This window comes from Akebia trifoliata, chromosome 2 (assembly GCF_017979445.1).
Source record: "Akebia trifoliata isolate Shusen 1 chromosome 2, ASM1797944v1, whole genome shotgun sequence".
Lineage (NCBI taxonomy): Eukaryota > Viridiplantae > Streptophyta > Magnoliopsida > Ranunculales > Lardizabalaceae > Akebia > Akebia trifoliata.
Window position 1 is genome coordinate 4,604,375 of NC_141376.1, and position 17,692 is coordinate 4,622,066.

Here is a 17,692-nt window from a genome sequence, read left to right on the forward strand (position 1 = left end):
TACAAAAGATCAGCTATCTTCCCTTTGAACCCTATTAACAAATGTGTAGTTAGGTTTCAAAATCTCGGGAAATCTAAACATCATATAATTAGTTATCATATTTGCTTTTCTTATATTAAATTGCAAAACTAGTAAGCAATATGATTCATCATGATTTTGTGGAATTCAACAAATCAAATCCTGTATTATCAAATTTTCATACGAATTGCTAAGTTTTTTTTATAGGATTTTTTCTTTATTTGTTTAATATGATCAAAACAATTATAGACTTTCTATTATATCTAAATGTTTTCCTTCGAGAATCAACTCCAAACTTCACATAAGTTTTAGTTCATCTTCAAAATATAAAGTCATCAATCAAGACTATACTTGATTCTTCTCATTATCTTATAACCATCTAAAATTAACTTTTTTTAAGATGCTCTTTAAAATATCATTATTTAATAATTATAATTTAATTGATATGAAACTCAGATTTGATTAATCAATGATGTTTAAATGTGACAACTTTTTTTTTTTTTTTGGATAGATATCCATTAATTGCAAACTCAAACTGGTTTCGAAACTGAACCGAGTCAATCCCAAAAAACCGATTCTTGAGATTGCACAATGCCAAGCCGAGAAACACAAAATAATGCCAAAAAAAAAAAAAAGTAACAGCTTCAAGTACAAGCTTCTAAAAGCCAAAAGTGCCCTCTGCTCGTGTCTTCCATGTCATCATGCATGATCATCCCAATACCATCATCATGTCATCTATCATCACATGCCCATACCCAAACAACATGCACGCAAAGATTAAAAGCAAGTAATGATATCAACTAAAAGCCTCACTCCCATTTCCAAGATAGAAAGACAAGAGAAGGAGGAGGAGAAGAAGAGAAGAGGAGACTCAGAGATCCCAAACTTCAAAGCCATGAAATCTCCCTTCACCAGTCCCGAAAACCACTACTTATTCAACCCAAAACCACTTACCACCAATAACAATACCACCCAGTTTTGCTACGAGCCCACTTCGGTGCTCGACGTCCGTCGCAGCCCTAGCCCTGTTGCCGGTGGGTCAGATTCCGTTACCGGGTTTACAGCCATCTCTGGCGTCTCCGATGACTCTCCTCTTCATTGGGACGATCATTTACTTCATCATCCTTCGTTGTTTCCATCGGAAGATTGGGATCTCCCTCAATTTGGTCCCTTTGAACCTCAAAACCCTAATCATTCTCAATTCCCACCTTCGGATCCTTTCGATCCTTCCCTTTTTGGTGTCAACGATTTCAATAATCTGAATCAAAGTTCGAATTTTTTAAATCCCTCCAATGAAAACTTTAATCAGTTACAGAACAGCGGTGATTCGAACCTCGAATTCGACTTCTCACAGTTGGATCAACTGATTCGAGCTGCAACGTCCATTGAATCGAACGAATTACAGCTCGCGCAAGTGATATTGGCGCGGCTCAATCAACGGCTTCAATCTCCAATAGGAAAACCACTTCAAAGAGCAGCCTTTTACTTCAAAGAAGCTCTCCAATTCCTTCTAACGGGCTCGAATTGGGCGGCTCATCAATTCTCATCTTCGGAAATAGTTCAAAAGATCAGATCTTACAAAGCTTTCTCAGAGATTTCTCCAGTTTCTCTGTTCGCTAATTTCACTGCAAATCAAGCTCTTCTCGAAGCTTTAGATGGAGCGATCTTCATCCACGTTATAGATTTCGAGATCGGACTTGGAGGCCAATGGGCATCTTTCATGCAAGAAATCGCAAACAAATCTAGATCTCGTAACGTTCCTCCATCATCTCTTCGAATTACCGCCATAATACCAGAAGAATCTTCAATCGAAGCCAAATTGATTAAAGATAATCTCCAACAATTCGCTCGAGAACTCGGAATCCAGTTTCAACTCGAATTCGTCTTCTTTGGATCATTCGAAATCCTATTGTTCAACTCGATAAGGTTCGTCAATGGCGAACTCATCGCTGTGAATCTCTCTCCAACTTTCTTCCGACATCTGGGATCTTCAGAATCCATATTAGGTTTCCTTCGATGTCTTCGAAGAATTTCACCTCAAATCACCGTTTTCGTCGATTCCGAAGGATGGAAAGATTCTGGAACTTCTTCGTTCCGCCGAAATTTCATTAACGGGCTTGAGTTCTATTCAGCGATTCTTGAATCTCTTGACGCAGCAAACACAACTGAAATCGATTTGATTCGGATGATCGAAAAGTTTCTGATTCGTCCGAAGATCTTCTCCACAGTTGCCTCCTCCGGTAATCGTTTCTTGCCTTGGAGGGAATTGTTTTCCGGTGCCGGAATATCACCTGTCGGATTGAGTGAATTTACTGACTCACAAGCCAAGTGGTTAGTAAGGAGAGCACAAGTCAGAGGATTCCACGTGGCGAATCGTCATGGGGTGATGATGTTATGTTGGCATGAAAGGGAATTAGTTGCCACGTCAGCTTGGAGGTGCTAGCTGAGTCAATTTGTATTTTTGTTCTGTTTTTAGTGGGATGGGGTTGGGTTTGGGGGGTGGGAGAGAAGTCTTTCCCTCTCTTTATCTTTCTCTTTGACTCTTTTTCTATTTTTTGATGTTTGGTGTTGGGTTTGTGTTTAACTTTTAAATAGTGTTTCATGTTTAAATATTTGAATGAATGATAATGGTCTCCTCCTCCTTCAAACTTCTGTCTCTTTGTATTGTATAGGTCAGAATATTTGAGTTAGTCTTCTGTGAGAGACTAACAGAAAAATAATTCAAATATTTTTGTCAGTCAAAAATTCATTATTTTTTCTTGTTTTCCATCATCTTTAACCTAATAGGATGAAAAAAAATTAAAAAATTTGTCTTCATCTACAAACTTACTTGAGATGCTATTTCCTTCAACCTACCTTCAAAAATTTAGGACAAGATGGGATTTTAGAGAAGATTGAAGGTGATGAGTTTTTAAATAAAAAATTAAGAGTCTTTGAGTTGAAGATAAGATTGTCAATGGATCAGATCTAAATTGGATTGGGGTCAATTATCTAGAACCAATTTGATAAGAATTTGATCAAATTTGAACTAATCTGTTAGCATCTGATTGGACTTTTATTAGATAGGATCAAGATCAAATCAAACCCAATTTGATATGCATAATTTAAATGGTAGAGATAAAATTTCGGATATCGCTAATTTCTCGAGATTTACTCTTAATAATAGATTTTCATTATTATTGAGATGAAACAAAACGAAAAATTTGTTCATTTGTCCTAAAATCAGACTATGTCTTGGACTCTGTAAAGTCATTTCACTATTCTTGAAATCTTCTGAAATTTACAAAATCTCTCACCTCTTTTACCTGATAACCTCTCATTTTTAAATAAAAAAATATGAAATTAAACCCTAATGAAATAAGTCAATCTCCCCCAATCAAAGAATTATCAATCAATTATTCAAATTTATTATTATCTAAAAATAGAAATTCCTTAGACATTTTTTTATTTTCTAGATAAGATTATATTTTTAACTAAATAAAATCTAATTCAAAATATATCAATATAACATCTCGAAATATATATTAAATATGTCATGTGATCAATCATCGATATTCGTTTTTATTTACGTCACGTGTCTTATATCACTTTTTACCTACACATAAATAATTTTGATATTTAACAAATTACATAATATAATTTATATAGTTCTCATATTTTATCGAATTGAGATAAGATTAATCCAGAACCAATCCAACAACCTATGGAATCCTTGATCCAAATACGAAGTTACATATCCAAATAGGTTGGATTTTGGATGTGATCCAATCCATTTACACCTCTAATAGAAGAGATAAAAGAAAATTAACCATAAACATTGAAGGAATTTACAACAATGGATTTGGAGGGAGTTGCACGTTGGGGGGAAGTTTACAAGAGGTTGAATAATAGAGCATTTAATTACTTTTGTCTCTCTCCAAAGACCACGGTCAAGGAAGTATGTCACCAATTTGAAAATATGGGGGGGTATACAAATATTAACCAATATTGTGAGGGGTATGTCTATATCATTTGATTATAATAATGGAGTTCAAAAGGGTCGTTGTGATGTCAGTCCATAAATAAATAACAACCATTGTTAATGCTTCTCATGTTTTGAAAAAAATAATAATAATAATTAAAATATCGATAAATAATGATTAACTTTTGAACCTATCATTGGCCGTTATAGCATTACATAATCATAATTACTATCCTTTGATTGTCATTGTTATTCTAATTATTTTATAATATATTATATTAGTAACAATCATATTAATATTAAAGTAGTCAAATATAACAATCATGAAAGTCGCTATTTCCTTTCGTTTTCCTTACATTTTTGTATATCCAAACATAGATTATAATTATTACAAAGTTTGAACTCTTTTTTGGATAATAATTATAACCGTTTGATTAAGATTTACTAGGAAAAAAAAAAACAGTGGTTAATTATATAACCTCATAAAATATTATGTGAAAATAACAGGTGTTATGTGGTTTTAAATCGATCGACAGTCGTCACACATGAGTGTCCCTTTCGGACACCACTTGATGGAATAGAATTTGATTGGGGATTATTTCTAGTTGTTACATTTATAAAAAAAAATTGATCGAATTCAATGTTTAGAAAATAAATTCAAAATACTTGAATCTGATGGAAAGAAGCAATTAGTCCAGGTTTTTTTTTTTTTTGTGTAGATCGATCACGGCAGGGTCAGTGAGTCGGAAAAAGAAAAAACGATTAAACCCATTTTTGGATGGTAACTCAAAATCCAAATAAAATCTATTACAGTAGTGAAATTGTTGCTTGCTTTATTTTTAGGGAATGAACGGAAATGAAAGATAAAAAAGATAGATTAAGATTTAAAAAAATTCCTAACCTTACTCGAGATAGAGGATTCGAGTAAAGCCATTTGAAATCGGTTCACAGATCGACTCCACCTTAAAGCAACTTAAGGCTGATCACAAATCACTAATTCTCTCTAAGGGTTTGTTTGCTCTTACGGCAACTTAGGTGGTTGCCTAACATGTCCTGTAGAGAGATGACCTTCTTCTCCCATAAATAGTTTCTAGAGAGATCGTTACTATCGAGGTAAAAAATAAAAGTTTCTTAACTTCTTAAGAGAACTCATGTTAAAAGTTTTCCACGAAAAAAGAAAATTGTAAGAGATCTCTAACGTTGGAATTTTAAATTTTCAAAATAATAGAAAGCCCTATTTGGAATTGTTCCTTGGACCTCTACTTCTATTGAGCTGGTGCTAGCGACCTCCCCTTTTCTGTTTTATTAGGTTGAGATCTGCATCTATTATGAAATGGTGTTTAGATGGCCCAAACAGTCTAAAATTTAAAGTATTTTAATTTAATTGGATTAAAAATAAAGGAATGTCAATGTTTTGGGAAACCCTAATCCGTTACAATTGGAAAGAATCCTCATTATAGTTTCATTTAAGAAAACCTTGATGATGAGGAATCCTACTAAAAGATGAACACTAGGCCCTGTACTTACATCTATGAAAGAAGAGTGCTGATTTTCTTAACTACTAGAAAGTCTTCACTCAGTCAATACTCAGCTGATGTGGCATGGACACAGAACCATAGATCTTTTTTCTCGGTATACACAACTGCACATATTTTACCAAAGTGATTCAACGTATATCGATACCATCCTCACATTCTGAAGCATTTGGAATACCTGATTTTTTACCAAGTGAGGGGGCCCTCCAGAGAGATCTTTCAAAACTTTTAGAGTTCACAGGGTTGAAACTTGAAACATCTTAGGACATACTGAGTGAATAATTAAAAAGACTTGTTAGTTGTTACATTACCTCCTCTACTTTTTTCCTTTAATATCCTTGTGTCTTGGACTTTCATTCATTCAAAGTTCCTTTTCTCTGTACAGTGTTCGTATGATGATACAGAAGATCGAAGAACTATCCACCTGAGATTATAGCATCGTATTTGAACAAGAAAAAAAAAATTGAAGAAAGAAAAAATCTTCACAGCTTTGCATGATTTCCAAAACTTCCTCCAATCACTCTCTTTTCTGAACCGCCAACAGAATCCAAGCACCACAAAACTGGACTCCTGGCATCATTCCTGATTTAGTCACTTTGAGAAACATTTGTCAAAGCAGCGAAGGAATCTGGGGGATGAGCTCCTGGACTTCCTTCCCTCCACCACCTCTCCAGACTTGTCCATCAGATGACGGGTACCAGGAGAATCAGCCACCAGTACTTCACAGTTTTGTTGATCAATTGCATTCACTGGTGTTGTGGTATGTGCTGAATATAGAGTACCAAGGAATTCTGATAGACTGGTGATGATCCCCGTGAACTCTGGTCTGTCGGTTGGGTCCTCTTGCCAGCAGGATTCCAAAAGGGGGACAAGATCCTTTGGAAGGTTGTCCACACTGGGCCTTTGTTTCTGAAATCAAAAATATCAAATCTAATATACATGTTAGACAAGTAGGGCGTTAAGTATCTGGTTTTCAACATCAAATTTATTACTGAGTTTCACTTAAATGAGAACAGAATCAGTTACCTTGGCTACAGCATATGCTGCTTGTATGCTGGTCATCCCTTTGAATGGTGTACAATTTGTAAGCAACTCCCACAAGACTATTGAGAAGCTGTAGATGTCAACTTTACGATCATAGTGTTTCTTCCCTCCACGTCGAAGTGGAACTGTGCTGAATAACTGATTAAAATGGGAGAAGGTTGAGGCATAGTAGGCTTTGCGACAGCATATTTGTTTCAACTAGGAAAAGCAGCCAAGTAGTTGGCAGAGGATACCTCGGGAGCCATCCATCGATAAGTACCAACCTCAGAAGACATCATTTCCTCGACTGACTCCTCCCGAGCTAGCCCAAAGTCAGCCAGTTTAAGCTTCTTTTGGTCTTCTGTGAGCAGCATATTACCTGTGAACATTGACCATTACGGGGTTTCTTCTAAAATTTAAAGAAACACAAATGGAAGTCATTTGACCATGTACATTCAAAATCAAACAAATCGAAATGAAGGAAAATCTGGCCAAATGCACTACACAAAAATCTAATGGCGTAATCTGGTCAAAATTTAAAACGTGAGGAGGTAAAAATAACTTACCTGGCTTCAAGTCACGGTGAATGATGCCATTTGCATGTAAGCATTCCATGACTCGAGCTATATCTAATGCGAAGCTTATAGACGTTTGTAGATCTGGACATTTTGGACGCATGTCCCACAGATACTTCTTAAGAGAACCACCTCTCATAAGCTCCATAACTATCAACATAGTTGGTTCTATAGATGCACCAACAAACTGTTTCACCAAAACAGCTTATCTCAGCAAATGAATTAAGAATAGTACACCAATTCTACTCGCGGATAAGCTAATTGTCAACGGAAAAAAAGGAGCTTAAAGGGTGACACAACTAAATGGAAAGCATGTATTACATAGGTAACTTGGACACAAGTGTTGGTTGCATACATGAATAAGAGGGTCAATTTCGGACTTGCAATAATAACAATGGATCATGAGAAATCCAGAGTTATATGCTAATAACATAACAAGTAATGAACGTTCAATTCTATTAGAAGAGGTTAGAAGAATGTGATCAGAGAAATATAATACATTTAAAAACAAATAAACAGAATAGGACAGCGAAAAAAGGACAACGAAGAAATAAAGAAATATGCCCAGATAAATTTCTAAATATTACTTGTGACAGAGGTAGGCATGTACGACCAGGGGTTTCTAATACACCAAAGTAAATTTGGGTTGTCCGAGTAACACAAGCAAGAATGCTTATTGTATTACTGTTTCTGGGATAAGCTACTTGCTTTGCTCTTTTTTTCTTCTTTTTTTTTCTGATAAACAAGTGGATTAGTGGTTAGTAATTAGCAGTGATAATTACCTCACTGCATGTAAAAAACATATGTTTTGAAACATGCAAGATTAGTTCTCGAATAAAATCAAAATAAGATCAACGGAGGAATAACATAGATTTTAAGGGTTTTAGGACAAATTAGGACCAAGTAAAAAAAAAAACATTAGGGGCCTACTCTGGCTGGGCCAAAGCACTAGTAAGGCCAGCTTACTGCAGGGGTAAAATTCTAAGTGTTGACGTCACAGGACTGGATTCAAAAAACGCTTTCACCTTGAGTTACTCATCTCATTAAAAATAAAAAACTTAGTAGGGGGTAACACCAAACAATGAACTTAGTCGGTGAGGTTCGTAAGCAGGGAAAAAGCAAACCCAAGTTCAAAACCAAAACCAAAACCAACTGTCGGTATTTGTCCAAAGGAGGTGCATTTAGTGTACCACTTCAAAGTCAGTTACCAATCCCCTGAAAAGAATGGGATTACCACAACGGGGACACCCAAATTTTTAGAAGGTACCAGCTTGCTAAGTCAGTAAAGTCCGAGAGTGTTCATTCCGCAGACCTAGGTCCAAAACTCACCTTCACCGTTGATTACTGAGCTTGTTAAAAGCAAGCCTATCCAGAGGCAACACCAAACATTATCCTCTCATAAGTTGAAATTGACAGGCAAGAAATACTTCAAAGGGACCACTTCCATTTCATAGATTAAATGGAGAGATTATTGAGGATAGGACCCACTGAATTAGTATTGCCTGAAAAGTGGAGGATCGATTCTGGAGCTTTAGGTTACTTATGTGTACCGAGTGAAGTAAAGAGACAGTTTTACAAGACTGCTGTAAGACCAACCATGCTTTACAGAGCTGAATGTCAGCCAATCAAGAAAAATGTTCAAAGAATAGGCATATTAGAGATGGATAAGTATTAAGTCTGGGAAAGATAAAATCAGAATGAATAATTCAAGGGTATTTAGGAGACTGAATAGGAGATATAGGAGTTTGGACCCCATATAAGGAATACCAATGACAGCAACTATGGGAAGAAGCACTTTGGTCCAAGAATATAATTTTACGAATAAAATGTCCATTTCCATATAGAGCATATATTTATGTAGGAATATAATAAGAAAAAAAAAATCCTACCATAGCAATATCAATCCCCATGCCCATTCCTCACACTTGTGTCAGAAATCAGTTCTCCACAAACTCATAACTGAAAACAAGATAGCTAAGCAAGATAAGCTACAACTTCTTTTGTTTGATGATATATAATCATCAAAACAAAGCAAGAAGTGAGACTTATTCAAGTCGATACCATCTGAGATATGTGGAAGCTAAATTTTATCTTACTAAAGGTAATTTGTACCTACAAGCTGTTAAAGTAAAAGGGATGTCAAAATTTGAAGAATTGTTACATTAGAGGATGGATAACAGGGGCAATGGGGTCATAAAAGTGCTAGACGACTCAGTTGGCCAACATCGGGTCTACTTGACCCAGAAACCATGTCAAGCAATGAGTTCAAATGGATGTTATAAATGCAAAAGTTCTTGGAAAAAAACAGAATTCTTATGCAAGGGAAGGTGAACCAAGAATAGATATTTGATGAAATCCTTGTGTTTATTTATTGATCATTCTCAATTTAGAAAATCTAGAATGACTAATTCTCTTTACATATTAGCAAAGTATATTAAAAAACAGAATGAAAAGATTCCACTTGAGGAAAAAAGGTATACCATGACTAGATTCTCATGCTTCACCCGAGATAGCATCAAAACCTCCCTTAAGAAATTCTCTTTGGGTTCTGAATTCATAGCCGATGTTTGATCAGATTGTATTATCTTCACAGCAACAGGCATGTTCTTGTACCTACAATGAATTGCTTGGAGAGAATTAATATACAAGATGCACGAAACATTATTTACTACAACACCACGAATGTGAAGAACATTGCCTCAAGAAATTCATCACAAATAATATTGACTCTTATAATACAAGATTTATGAGGTTCCCTACATCCACGGATGAGATGAGTGCAACTCACCAACTCCGATAAATAAATTACAACCCGGCAATTCTCCCTATACCTCTCTTGTATTGTAACCCCCTCTCCCTATACCTCTCTTGTATTGTAACCCCCTAACCCTGAAACCCTAGTTTCCATTTTTGATTCACTCTACATATATACCTCAAAAACTAATTGCCCCTGATTTCGACTTGAAATTCTTCCAGGCAGAGCGATGCCACCCACTTTGATCCCCAATATGGGTATAAATGCACAAAACTTGCCCGATGTACAGTATATCCCCGGTGATCAATCGCGAACTAAATTCAAGACATCTATCAACGAGACTAGCATAAAATTAAACACATTAGTCATGATCCATTTAGGTTTCACCACAGATGTTCATTTAAGAAACCAGAAACCCTAATAACAACTCCTCAATGCATGTGCATGTGATCGATGATTTCGAGGATCGCGCAAATCTTTTCGAATTCAACCAAAAGAATGCATCATGCGTCAAATGTCAGGACCTTCTTGCCCACCACCACAGATACAAGAACTCCAAGAATTGCATTTAGCATCAATGGTTGAGATCAAATGTAATAAACTTAAAGAAATAACAAAAACGAAGGAAAAAAAACTGCTTTGTAAACGAATTGCAGGTCAACCCAAGCTAAAAATTAAAAAAACATAGATTATGAATTAGTTCAGAGAACAAGACACTAAGAATCCATCATTTCTTTGGAAACAGAGAAACATTATTAATCGCACAGTAATACTATACTAAATGTAAGTTTTAGATCAAAGAAGAGAAGAGAAATCACCAGCCTTCGTAGACAATGGAGTGAGCGCCTTCACTGATCATGGAGCAAATGGAGAGGTCGTTGGGATCGATTAACAAGCTTTCGTCGATCTTGAACTCTTCTTGTATCGATCCTCTCTTGTTTTCGAGGGGACTGTTGCGAGATGGATTCGAGGGTTCTCTTGCAGAGCCCACACTTTCAGACATTGTTGAAGCTTTCAAGCATTTACGGACACGGAAGAGAAATGTGAGAAAGAGAGCTGAAGACTTGAAGAGATAGATACAATACAAGCCCGCGAGATAAGGGAGTAGAAATTTAAAAGAGAGAGAGAGAGAACCAACAAAAGAATTGTAGAGACCTTTTTATTGGCTTTGTTACATCTTGCGAAAGTGGTTGTTTCTAGAATTTAGCATTACTAATAAGGAGACAATGTTTATCTTATGTGTTTAAAATTGACATAAATGCTAATTGCCATTCTTAATAGATGGGGTCTATGGAGGGTGTTTTTTGTAATGCACGAGATTGTGACACGTGGCACCACTTTCGATTTAGTATGCATCGACTTTCTCTAAAGTACTGAGTCCAATGAATCAAAAAATCTACAGCATTCCCGCCTCGAGATCGAAATTATAAGTTGGACTCGAAACAATATCTCGTAGTATGGGCTAACAATAGAATTGAATCCCAAAGGATTGGGGGTTCAGGATAAGGTAAGGTATGATTTGATCCGGAATTCAAGGGATTATCCTTGATTGAAGGAAAATCCCCACGAAATAAGGAATGAATAAAGACACATTTCATAAGAAGATATACCTTAATTCACTGCCAAAAAAATAGATGATATTTTGTTTGATAAACTAATGAAATCTTATAAATAGGGGAAGAAGAAAATGTTGAAGGTAATTGACTCTTCCTCATAATTAGAATTGTTAATCATTAATATAAGATTCTAACTAAGTGTTGGAGAGGTTGGAGAGGTTGTGTTGCAAGCATATCTAGGAGTACGAGGAGTTGCAGATCCAAAGTAAAAGTTGAAGATCTCGAGGTAGAGCAAGAAACTACAACTACAATTTGGCGTTGTCCATGGAAAAAGAACAAGGAACATGACGTACACATGCTCAACAAGACAAGAACAAGGACTATTTCAAAACGACAATCAGAACGGAGAAAAAAAGAGAAAAAGGAAAGAGATCAGTCCAGCCACGTGGATAAGGGTTTGTCTCTTTTCACATCAAAAGGGGGTTGAGAGCAAAGGGGAAAAGGGAAGATGGTGAAGTTGATAGTGAAACGACTTTCCGAGCTCGTGAATGTATGCATGTTTATCAAACCACGTAAAAAATCCTTATCTTCTCTTTTCACATTTTTCTATTATTTTATGGATTTAATAAAGAAATCGTGATCGAGGTCGATTTATCACAAAATCGACCTCTACAAGGTCCATAAATTGATTTTGATTGTTTGGGTCGGGCTTTACACAGGTGTATCCTAATTGGACCTAAAAAACTGGCCCAAATCAACCCAACATAGACGGTGTTTGGGTAGTGTTACTAGGCTGGTTTAGGTTTTGGTTCGTGTCAAGCTAGGTTCAATTCATGTTTAGGATCCAACATAAATGATCATGCTCTGATTGAGATGGAATGACCTTACTTTGAATCTTGTTATCAAAATGTTGTGATTAGTATCCACTTGTCATCACTTCCTTTGGTTACTAAGCCATAAAACCAGCTAGTACTTTGAAATGAAAAATCAAAAAAATTCAACATTAGTGATTGATGATTAATTAATTTGAAGGCTAATGTTATCGATTTTATGACCAATACAAGTAATGAAAGACAACATCACCATATCTTATCCCAAATATTTAGGGTCAACTATATGATTCATGGTCTTCAAGTCCACTTTCTCTTTCTCTCTCTCTCTCTCTCTCTATATATATATATTTGACAGATAACATAAAGCCAATGCCTTTGCCCAATATGGCTTAAAAGTTTCGAATTGTGATGATGATCTCTATAATGAGGAAATCATCACCACAAAAAAAATCAGCCCAATCTGAAACTTCTAACCCTATCAAAAGTGATTTACAAATTTTGATGGATTAGAACAAATTTTGTCTCTCATATATAAGGGGCGGATGATGGGAAATATGTAAAAATAATGTAATAACAATCATTTTTCAAAATGAGTTAGAAATTTCGGATTGAACTAATTTTTTGTGAAAATGATCTCTATTATAAGAAGATTATCCTAAAAAAAATCAGCTCAATCTAAAACTTCTTACCCCATAAAAAATGATTTAGAATGTGAACAATCAATTTTTTTTATCAATAAGTACTAAATCATTTTTGATGGATTTAAAAGTTTTAGATTGAACTGATTTTTTGTGAGGATGGTCTCTATGATAAAAATACCATCTTTACAAAAAAATCAGCTCAATCTAAAATTTATATCCTATATTTTGAAAAATCATTATTTTTACATATGTTTTTACTTATATCCCACGGCTTGCCCTCATATATATATATATATGGGAAATGTTCAGTAACAAACATTTTGACAAACATTTTGGCAAAACATTTTTCAAAATATGGGTTGCAGGTTTTGGAATGGGCTGATTTTTGGTGAGGATGATCTCTACGGTGAGGAGATCATCATCACCAAAAATCAGCCCATTCCAAAACTTCTAACCCATCAAAAATGGTTTACAAAAAATGGACGGTCCACGATTTTTCAACCTGTAAACATGGGGCTAGAAGTTTTGGAATGGGCTGATTTTTGGTGAGGATGATCTCCTCACCGTAGAGATCATCCTCACCAAAAATCAGCTCATTCCAAAACCTCTAACCCATGTTTTGAAAAATGTTTTGCCAAAATGTTTGTTGCTGAAAGGGACCCTATATATATATATATATAGAAAGAGAGAGAGAGAGAGAGAGAGAGAGAGAGAGAGAGAGAGGGAGGGGGGTGACATTCGAAGGCCCTAAAAAATAGTCAAATATTGTGTCAAACATTTTTTCAATGCATGTAGAAATCATCCTCACCAAAATGCAATCTATTTCAAAATTTCTAATCCCATTAAAAGTGATTTGATCCACAATTCTTCAATTCATTCCAAAACTTCTACGTATAACCATTTTGTTATTAAAGCACGATCTCATTCGTTTGTTCGGATCAATTCATGTGCTTCCGTGTTTCCTTGCACTCTTTTAAAGATCTTCAATTTGAATATTTTTGTGATGGCATTTCTGTAATATAATGATGAGAATTCGGTAAGTATGTGATTTATTCTCATGACCTGTGTTTCCGTACCTGTTTTGAAATCAAAAGAAGGAACACGTGTCATAGACTGATAGTACTTCCGCAGTACACATCTCTTGGATCAAGCACACGATATATCGCGAGAAAATGTGTATCCTCAAACTGTCTCTCGCTGGCTTGCAACATTAGTGATGAGTGAACTACTTATTTTGAAATGTGGGACCTACAATTCCAGCCAATCTGCCTTTTTTCGTTCGAAGTCGTGTCGGTGTTGTACCGATTACCCAAAAAAAGCGGGAAAATGGGCAGGTGTTGGGAGTGGTTGAGATCGATTGAACGAAACACGTGCTCAAATTTCCTCCTTTCTTATCTTTAGATGGACCAAACCATAAACATCAATCCACTTAATTCTTAAAATGTTTTACTTGATCAGAGTATTTATTACCAATCATAGATTGAGCTACCCAATATGAACTATGGACCCTTCGATTAGTGGGGACCAGTGATAACATCAGCAATCTTGATGATTTAATCACAACAAAACTTCTTTCCCATTATCCATGTTGGCTGGCGCTGGCCCACGTAACACACACGTCCAAGACTCGGTGGACTGGACCCCATTTGATTTGATTGATCGACCGCGTCATAATTGGGATTGGTCCAAGTCCTGGCGAATACCAAATCAAAATTGGACCACTGGACTCGCTTGATCTCTAATTTTTATCGTTTTAAATTTTAAATTTATGGAATATTCAGAATCTAACGAAAATCCAATTTAATAAGGAAAAAAAAAAAAGATACTCTTAAATTTTAAATTAATTATGCCAACCATTGAGTGTTGAATTAATTTGAACCAATTTTGGAGGGATTGACTGGGCTAGTTCAAATTGGAATGAAAACAAAATGGCCCATTAATTTTGGACCTAGTCTTTGCCTTGTTAGGTCCTCACACCAAGATAAGCCCAATTGGTGATTAGTAGATATAGGATTCCAACAAAATTTTGGTTAAAGGCCAAGTCCAGGACCCGAAAAAATCAATGAAAAGAAACCCCTTGAATTCAACAACTAATAATTATACATCCACCAAAGTTTAAGAGTAGATCCTCTGGAGCCTATTTTTCTTTTAGCTCTCTTTAGCTATCATAAATAGTTGATTAGATAGTATATAAAAAATTAAAACAATTTTTTTCAAATTTCATCCAAATCATGAGTGCAAGAAGATTGAGTTGTTGTTATTATTATTATTATTATTATTATTATTACTTCAATGCAATGTTTTGTGGACGGTAAAACGAGAGTTAAGAAGAGCTACAGAAAAAAGGGACTACAGAGGATTCGTTCCCCCAAAGTTCAATGAATCTCGGGGCCATCGGTGATTTTCCTTTTGTCAATGGATGGTGATATGTGATAAGAGAAATTTAGGCTTTAGGTGCCAACTTGCTATGTTGGTTAAAGATTTGATTCTGGCCTAGGTTCATAACCAGACTTCACCTACTATGGGTTACTCGTACAATCGGTTCGTTACTTGTTCTTTTCCCCTTTGTCTTTATAAATATCAAAATTATAAAAGAATTGTTTAAAAAGTTTTTACATCCTTAATAACTTATGGAGAATCCATAGATATTACAAGTGAGACCTAGAAATTCAAATTTGGTTTCGACAATTGGGAATGGAACATCCACAACCTTTTATAATTTTAATGGAGGATACCCATAATTCGAACACATTTGAGTGAAATCTATGCAAGGGTCATATGTGCTACCTACAAATCCATTAAAAACACATCAAATAGTTTAATCATGATGAGATTGGTGGGAGACCAAAAGTCTCGAAAACAATCTAAATTAGAATCAGATTGATTTGATTCCTAAACCAATTAGTAAAGTCTGTCAAGTCCATATGCACAATCGAAATATTGATCACATCCTATATTTACAATTATCAAAGCCAAGAGCATTAGAGTAGATTGAATGAATGTTATCAAAATACTTGGGCTCGAGCTCTAAAAGAATTCAATCTCACAACTCTAAAGATAATAAATCATTCTTAATCGATCTAGCTTGAAGTCTAGAGAGAAGAAAAATCACATGAGTCCCCCACGGAAGTTCAAGCTTACAAATCCTTCTTTAAAATCAAAGCATAACTATTAACAAATAAAGCGCGTAGCCTATAGAGAAGAATAAGGCACATCATTGTTGGCAGACAAAACACAATACGAAGAGAAGAGAAGAGAAGAGAAGAGAAGAGAGAGAGAGAGAAGGCACAACCTCCAAACTAGAACAAGTACTACAAGCCCTCTCAAGAAAGGTCAAACATATTTCTTAATCATCAAATGTGAAGATCAAAGAGAAACCACACATATCATCTTTACAAAATATAAACAAACTCTTTGACCTACCCTAACCTTGTTCCATCGCAATCCAATGATAAATTGTGATTTGAATAAATATCTTTATCATCAATGCATTAAAATCGTTTGTCATTTTATTGTGCGCACGCACATATACAATAAAATCCTCAATAATTTATATCTCTACCCATATGGTACAGTTTTATTGATTTGTTGTCCAACCTTTTTGGGTATGATGGAAGAGTTGTTTTTTTTCTTATGGACTTTTTCTACCTTATGGTTAGAGCTGCCAATGGGTCGGGTGTGGATCGGATGAAACTATTTTCATATCCTTATCCAACTCTATATATAGTCGATTATCCATATCCGATTTTTTACTCACTTATGCTAAAGATATCAATATCTGACTTTTTATCGACTTTTTTAAAGGATATCTGCCTTCGACTTATACCTCAAGCGGATATCCAAGTCGGACATATATACCTTATTGTGAAGATGATGGAAAAACATTAATTTTGAGTTATACTTGTGAATTTACTAGATTAAACTCAGATAAGCGAATATTCAGATTGGATAAGACGCATATTCATACCCACTCCTAAAAATATTCGGATAAAAATAATTACAGATAAATTTACTCGAATTCTTAATTGAATTAAAAATTTGTGCCCATACCCAAATAACAAGTAAGATGAGTAAGGTAAGCGGATATTATCCATTGTCAGTCCAACTTGTAGTATCCAAAGTCCAAAATGCAAATTGCCCAATTGCAAAGGTAGTCCTGAATTTCTCTTCCCATCTCCTCCATAGTTCATCAATTGAAAATGCCCCCAATGAGTAAGAAGTCCACGCCACACATCTGCTTGCATGTCGAGGGAATCAAATTTAAAGCACCTATCCTGCTTCAAAATTTATGTAGAATCATCTCCTTTAGATTACACGTAGTGTCTCCATGGAGATACCTCAAAATTAATGAAAAAATAGGGTATTAAAAAAAACCAAAAAAACTAGGTGTTATGTTACAAGGAGGTTTCCTCCTAAATTTTGAAGCAGCCTACTCCATGTGAAGTTATAAGGTATTTTAAAGATTGGCGTCAAAGTTAGGGTTAGCGATTTGAGTGGCCTTTATAGGTGTTTCTATAAAGGATTAGGGTTTTGTGAGCTCCCACAAGATTGGGAAAGAAACTATTCGATATATGACCCTTTTAAAGAAGGTACAATTTCAACATTTTCCTGTCAGCCTTTTCCCATCTTTGAGTAGGAATTTTTCATTTTGGACTGGCTCTCATCCTAGATATATACTAGGATATTTTCAAAGATATATACCAGGCATCCCCTCTTTCATTAAAAATTGATCTCTATCAACATTTTCATATTTTCTCTCTTAATTCGATCTTTCGATTTGCAAAGAGGCCCAAAT

General features: G+C 35.3%; 2 protein-coding genes across 2 annotated transcripts; one reads left to right on the top strand and one right to left on the bottom strand.

Annotated features, from left to right (window-relative positions):
• Positions 1-810: 810 nt before the first annotated feature.
• Positions 811-2,666, top strand: HAM4 (GRAS family transcription factor). The gene has a single exon (XM_086424211.1). The coding sequence runs from the start codon at positions 914-916 to the stop codon at positions 2,459-2,461; it is 1,548 nt and encodes a 515-aa protein (XP_086280337.1). The 5' UTR covers positions 811-913; the 3' UTR covers positions 2,462-2,666.
• Positions 2,667-5,412: 2,746 nt separating this feature from the next.
• LOC147408964 (serine/threonine/tyrosine-protein kinase HT1-like) lies at positions 5,413-10,993 on the bottom strand. The gene is made up of 6 exons (XM_086424225.1): positions 10,686-10,993; positions 9,593-9,725; positions 7,104-7,299; positions 6,792-6,916; positions 6,541-6,696; positions 5,413-6,423 (listed from the first exon to the last, which is right to left on the bottom strand). The coding sequence occupies exons 1-6, from the start codon at positions 10,868-10,870 to the stop codon at positions 6,106-6,108; spliced, it is 1,113 nt and encodes a 370-aa protein (XP_086280351.1). The 5' UTR covers positions 10,871-10,993; the 3' UTR covers positions 5,413-6,105.
• Positions 10,994-17,692: the final 6,699 nt, after the last annotated feature.